This window comes from Cyprinodon variegatus, unplaced genomic scaffold (assembly GCF_000732505.1).
Source record: "Cyprinodon variegatus isolate N-32 unplaced genomic scaffold, C_variegatus-1.0 Scaffold1828, whole genome shotgun sequence".
Classification (NCBI taxonomy): Eukaryota; Metazoa; Chordata; class Actinopteri; order Cyprinodontiformes; family Cyprinodontidae; genus Cyprinodon; species Cyprinodon variegatus.
This window is the reverse complement of record NW_015152281.1, coordinates 29,217-36,380: the sequence shown is the minus strand read 5'-3', so window position 1 is coordinate 36,380 and position 7,164 is coordinate 29,217. Positions and strand designations below refer to the sequence as shown.

At 35.8% G+C, this 7,164-nt stretch overlaps 1 protein-coding gene and 1 long non-coding RNA gene across 2 annotated transcripts in view; both read right to left on the bottom strand.

Moving 5' to 3' along the window:
* LOC107104639 (OX-2 membrane glycoprotein-like) overlaps positions 1–7,164 on the bottom strand; it is a 19,006-nt gene continuing 11,842 nt past the window's right edge. The window contains exon 3 of the mRNA XM_015404680.1: positions 1–329. Coding sequence (XP_015260166.1) covers positions 1–329 — 329 coding nt within the window. The remainder of the gene's footprint in view (positions 330–7,164) is intronic.
* LOC107104638 lies at positions 4,284–6,119 on the bottom strand. Its single transcript, XR_001482274.1, has 4 exons — positions 6,006–6,119; positions 5,855–5,933; positions 5,732–5,779; positions 4,284–5,572 (listed from the first exon to the last, which is right to left on the bottom strand). It is a non-coding gene; the product is annotated as an uncharacterized LOC107104638 (long non-coding RNA).

Sequence of the window (7,164 nt, the reverse complement as noted above, 5' to 3'; positions counted from 1 at the left end):
CTAATAACTTTGAAACAGTTCCTCACCATCATCAGATGTTCCTTTAAATCCAGGAACGGTGATCAGCTTCTCTCTGGGAGCAGCAGAGAGCACTGACACTGAACATCCAACCTGTGTGCTGCTGGAAGCTGACAGCAGAGCTGTGGTGGTGACGGTGACTGTACCGTTGCTGTGGGTCACACTGCTGCTGTTGTAGTGGGAGAAGCTGAGGTTCTGCTGTAGAACAGTCAGTGTTACAGTGGGAGCAGGTCGACCTGTGGCTGAACAGGACACAACTGACTCTGCAGGAGACTTTGATCTCCTCACATCAAGGATAGGTTCATGCAGCTCTGAGAGGAGAAAAAAACATCTGTGATATCGAAAGATGATTATTCATCTCCTTCAGGTGCTCCACAGCATGTCTCCTTTCCTCACCATAGAGTCTGAGGCAGGTCCTGCCTATCAGGGCTCCTCTAGGATAGGTGTTAAACAGACATTGGTAGCAGCCTTCATCCTCCTCCATCACCTTCCTGATCACCATGGAGCAGCTCTGAAGATCTTTACACTGAAAATCCATCTTCTCTGCCAGTTCAACTTTCACTCTGTAACCATATTTCTTGGTGTAGGTGGCCAGATTCTTCTGTCCATCTCGGAGGAGTTTCTGCCAGGTGACTTGGAGGACGTCTTTATCCTCAGTGAGCTGACAGCTTAGAGAGGCTTGATCACCTACTGCTGCCCACACAGTCTCCTCTGTTTCTATTAGAGCCAAGTGAGCTAAAACAAAAATTTTCAGACTCTAAATGCTATTAAAACAGCATAAAGCAACAATCTTTTCAATGAGCATAAAGATCTCAATAGGTTCAGCTTTCATCACACATCTATTGACTGGATATATGAGGAATACTTCTTCTTAAAGCTAGTTTGATGTTTAGTTTATTTATTTTTTCCTCTTTGGTGTTGCTTTATTTTCTGTTTTCTACCTATATTTTTTCCGCTTTGTTTTTCTTCCCTATCATCTCATGAAGGCGTAGAAGCAGACTTCTAGATGTCACTGTATATCTCCTGTGTTCGTTTATTATGCTGTTTTGTTTTTTCTCTTTTCCATCTCTTTTTCTCTCTCCTCCATTTTTATCCCCTCTCATTTTCCATCGTTGTGTGCTTTACATTCTATTGTATTCACTAAATGCTTTTTAATAAAGTTTCATATATAAGTACAGACAGGAACCTTTATGGCAACAACCATAATGGTCTGCTCATGAAAGCAAATCTGTTGGGTTATTATCTAGGTCTTTGGCATTGATTCTTGGAGTCATAATGTCAAAGGAGCCCACGGAAAAACAAAATAAAAGACTTAAAACTGTGGTTTCTATTTTAATCAGTCAAACTGGATAAAACTTCTGATACATCAAATTTAATCAGTTTTTCAAATCAAGTTATTTTTATTAATGATTGCAGTGTTGTTCATTTCTCAGATGTGTTTTTACCCTTTACAGAAACTGTAAAGACTTTAGTTATTTTGCAAATAGTGATTTTATCTGTATGCTTTAATAGCAAATTTCCTACAACACACCTGTCCTGCCCACAGTGACAGTAGAGCCAGGATTTTTCTGTTCCATTTTCATAATATTTACTCATATTCTTTGCTTCCAAATTAGCTAAAGCTTCGTCATACTGGATGGAGAGCAACTATAGATTTGGATTTTCAAGCTTTGCCACTCATTCTTAATGGACTTATCTCTAGAATGTCACTGGGCCATTCTGATACATACGTTGATTTTATATTAAACCACTCAATTGTAGCTGGGGCTGCAGGTTTATTGTTGTTATCCTGCTGGAAGTTGAACCTCCACCGCAGCCCTGCTAAAAAAAGAGGAAAAAGCATACCCACAGCATCCTGCTGCCGCCACTATGTTTCACCTGGGGGACCTGCATTACATGCAGGTTTTTAAAAATCCGCATCATATGCTTTTTGAAAAGTTAGGTTTTAGTTTAATCTGCCTGGATGTCATTCATCCAGAACCATGTCTCTGTGGTTTTGCACCTGTCTCACTTTTCAGATTATCGATTGAACAAAGCTTAGATTATTGTTGTCTATTGTTGTTGTCTTTGGCCCTAAAGATTAGATTTTTCCCTAGCAAACAAATACAAATGAGGACCCTATTTAGTTAATTAATTAAGAAGTAAGAATTTTTACAATCATATGAACCTTTTGCTTTGGAACAACCCACAAGATCCCAGTTCTGTATATAGAGAAAAGTTTCACTTTCAGCAAATATAAAAACATTTCCTGTTCGAGCTTAATGTTTCCCTTTAGACAGCTCTTTCTCAGCAACTGTATTGCTAAGATTAATGCATTTAAGGGATGTCTACTACAACAAACTAAATGATTAATAAAGTCATTTAATCAGATGGATCTTTCTCTCATTTATATACAGTAAAAGATCTGGGTTTTTATCTAAGGAAGGACAGCATGTGCTTATTTCAAAGTTTTGCTTTAATGTCTTTGATTGAAGATTAACTGACTTAAGTGGTTATATAAAAAAATAAATAAATATTAAGCTATCTAGGTGTAAACAATGACTTTCTTACAAAATCGTTTCTAATCATTCACTAGTATGCAAATATAACCTAAAACTAGTAAAAGTAGAAGATGGATGCTTACAAAACAAGCAAAGGAAATCAGCTCTCACCTGTCTGAAGGACTGTGTTTACTAAAAGATAGATGATCATTATTGCAGGTCGCTGTTGACGCAACTTTGAAACCCAAACACACTTCCTGCTCTGTCAGAGGGATTAGAGTCACTAGGTGGAACCAAAACCCCAGCCAAAAACTCTGCAGACAGAGTGAAGGGTTAGTACAATTCAAATGATCTTTTATGCAACTTTTGTTTTTGAGATATTCAATTTTATCGTATCACAAAACCAAATGGTGGAATTTAAGAAAAAAATCAGACTGCAACAAAATAAAAACTTGTAGTTTGTTATTGATTGCACTATAGTTTAGTTATAGTTAATGTACAGTATAAGGAGGTTTGAGCTCATGGATAAAAAGGCTAAATGAAAAAATAACAGCTTTCTTTGTATCTCAGGTAGATGATGGTTGAAAGACCACAAAATAACACCATGGTTATCAAAACACAACTCACTCTGCAAATAAGAGTAATAGCTCTAAGCATCACCTATGTGTTAAGAAGACTCAGTCATCACCTGCAGCAGGTGGTCATAATCTGGCCATTAAAAACATCTAATCATAAATAAAATACATTCTTGTGTTTTAATTATCAAATCTTCATTAAACGCTAATCCACCATAACATTTTAAGGACCAAAGTAGAATGAAGCTTGTAAAAGTATAAGCAAATGATTTCTTTGGTTAATAAAAACAAATCAGTTCTTGTCTCTAGATAAATACTCTTGTCATGGTCACAGGAACAGTTTAGGAGCTTTAATAATAGCGAGACAGACGGAAACATCCTAATACATCAGGCAAATCCCTTTTTTCCCTTAAATTTAGAATAAGTGTTTTTGTTATCAGCCACAGTTTTCAAAGACCCATTAATAGTCTCTTTGATTATGACATGCAGCTGAAACAAAACAGCCTTAAACTACAAAATGAATCTCTGCTTATAACAATTTGAGTCATAAACTTCCCTGATTAAACACATCCTAACTTTATACTGAGAAATTTCACTTTCCTTTCTTAAGATTACTACTAAACAAAACATTTAAAGATATTTTATATAGGATTTAATTATAGAAAATCTGATCAAACCGGAAACTGAAATCTTGTGAATTTCGTCTCCAAATTACTTATAAAAAAAAACATATAATATATATATTTATTTTTAAGGTATTTGATTTACTTTTACAAGACATTTCTAAAGTATTGAAACTCCTGTCGCATTTTCAAACCACAACCAGTTTGTGTACTTTATTAGTATTTTTATTTGAAAGACCAATTTGAAGTAGTACTTAACTTTGAAGTGGATCGAAATGAATAGGTAGTTTAAAAATATTTTTAAAAATATAAAATCTGAAAAGTGTCTATTAGTGAAAGGTATTTTTGGTGTGCTGAAGCACGACTGTAAAATTAAAGAAAAGCTCCACACGATTTTCAACATCTTTGTTGAATCATCATGAGTATTTGTTAGAAGTTGTAAAACATAGTTTCCCTTTCAGTACATGATTATTTACTAGTTCCTGTCGGTTTATCATCTAAAAAACCCCAAAACCCAGTATAGATTGTGATTCTGACATGATAAAATGTGAAAAAGTTTAGACGTCATGAAATATTGTGACAGCCAGTTTATTTAAAACAAAACGTACAGTGACAAAAGAAATAAAGATTCATAAAAATAAATCATAAAAAATATGATTTCTGGTCCTCCAATAGAGTCTGTCACTCATGAATTTAAGTCTTCATGCAACAGTTTTGTTTTAATCTCCACATCTGGTTAAAATACAATGCAGCAAAAATAGATTTGGTAGATTTTACTAAACCCATTGAAAAGCTTCTATGAGAATAAATTCTATATTTCAGTCATTATTAGCACAGTAAACAGAACAGTTTAATTTCGGCAGATGAGGTCACCATCCCAGCAGACGTTAGCGCTACGCTTGTTTCCTGATATACTGTTATTGCGTAACTTCACGTTATTCCTTTGCTAGTGTTGAATATAACAGTGGGCATGTTTACCTTATTTAGTGGCTTGAATGACAAGGAAGGGACAACGGTACTTGACATTGCAGCAAACAATAAAGTGGTCATCGTCCTTTGTAACAGAGGATTGGTGGAAACAGCAAAGTGACTCAATGAAGGTAAAGGAAAGCTTTGCGTTTACACCTTTCAGCATTCTCTCTCTGGTTCTTTTCTCAAGAAGAGATAACTTGGGACAAACTCTTTAAATAACAATTCATAATCTATACGTATCAAATAACCATGATGACAACAGGATTTGACATAAATTGTAATGTTACTCAGACCAGAGAATTTGCTAAGCGTTACAGATCGCAGCGCTTCTGAAAGGGGCACACATCTGGTTAAAAACACATCCTCAGACATAACTCTAGAGACAGCATGAGGCTGTTTGCCTTCAGTATCAATCTTTTTTTTTTCTTTTTTTTTCACAGCTTGAGCTTTTCATGAAACCTACAGTTTGGGAGTCTGCTATAGATTTATTATCTGATTTATTTAATGTTATAGCTTCAACATTTTGTGTCACACTAGCCTTGTAGGCACTTTCTATTGACTTCAGTTCATTTCCCACTAACTTATATTGCCTAATCCAGACCCTTACCCTAACTATTACCAACACCTACCTAACCCTAAACTAAACTCAATTCAACTTTAGTTCTAAACCTCACCCCCACCACAGTGTCTACATGCACTGTGGGAAGCTTACCATTGTGCATTTCACAAATAAATATTTTAAAAAGATTTTGTTTTTTTCAATCTTTTAAGTCTATCTTTATATGGAAAGCCTTCAAAATCAGGTGGTGATGACGCTTCTGGTGTTGAAATTTGCTTTATGGGTTTTCTCTGGTTACATGTCTTCTCTTCAGTGTTTCTTTGCAGCAGAGGATATTCTTCATTCCTTAAAAGAAAAAAGTGCTTTGAAATGAAAAATCCTCAAAATTTCATCAATGAAGTGAATGTGATATTTCCTGAACTATCAATGAAAATATCAATAAGTACAGAAAAAAGGAGAATAGGTAACTTTTAGTAATGATAAATGTTCAAAATAGAGACTTACTGAGTAATTCTTCTTTGGGTTCCATTTTTTTCCACATTTTGAAGCCTTCTGTGTGTCACACGCAGGGTTTAAGAACAACAACAACAATATAGCCAAAACCAATAGACTCTCTGATAGTAGTACCTGTTCTGTTTTGTTCTTCTGTGCCAGGAAATTGGTAAAAAAGTCACGAAGCAGAACACCACAACAATCAAACACCCTCCTTTAGAGAAAGAGCAAAGATGTTAAAGATATGGATGAATACATATATCACAAAGCCAAGACATTAACTTACCGATAGCTTTGTAATAAGGTCCAGAGCCTTTGTCCAAACCTGTCCAAAGATTAAATGACAGAACCACTTAGTTCCAGCTTTGTAGTTTTCTACATTTTCTTCAAATTCAACCACAACCTTAAATTAATTTATTTGAGATTTTAGGTGATATAACAACTCGTAGTTGTTATAGCACCTGATTTCTGGTCCTCCTATTGGAGGACCAGAAATCATGTTTTTTATATATATATATATATATACTGTAGATATGAATCTTTGTTTCTTTTGTCACTATGCTGTTATGGTTCTTCCCATTTGTTGTGATTCTGAGTTTTCAGTTTTCTGTTATCAGTTGTTTTTATTTTCCATGATATTCTAGCATTCTTTAGTTACTCTCTGTTGCCCCCTTGTGATTGTTTTCTTTCCCCTTGGATTCCCTCTTGCCAGTTCCACCCACACCTGCTCCTCATTCAGCTCGTTAGTCCATCCTTTGTTTTGTTCTCCTTAAATACTCCACCTCTGCAATCACTCAGTGCTGGTTCCTTCTCATTGCTTTTTTTGTCTACTCAGCTCGTCTCTCCCCGGCTCCTCAGGCTCGTTTTCCCCTGATGTCTCCATGGTTTTGGTTCGTTTAATATTTTAAGTTGGATTTGTGGATTTCTGCCTCTGCTACCTATGGTCTGCAATTAAACCTCTCAGAACTCATCTCTGCTTTACAGGTCTCTGCATCTGGGTCCACGAGCAACTTCACCACCCATTGTTGACATATGCGCTTTGTTTTAAATAAACTGGCTGATTGTCAAAATATTTCGTGACGTCTAAACTTTTTCACATTTTATCATGTCAGAATCACAATCTATAATGAAAACAAGGATGATGAGCGCGCGCATCATCCTTTTTTCATCTGGCTCCCTGTCTTCTTTAGCCTCTATTCCAACAGCAGTGATAGGTCTCAGGGGAAGAAAACGTAGCTATTCGCATTTATATGCTAACGTATAATAGTTATCTTTGCTTAAAGACTACAACTGGGGCCTATGCACCAACATCTTTATTTCTCAGGCCAATAAAACTTCCTATAGTTGCCCTACTTCTGTGTGAGTCTTTCTAAGCTGTATTAATCCATCACATAAAATCCCCATTTCAGTTTCTCTTTGTCAGAGGCGTAGCCAGAAAGTTTCTA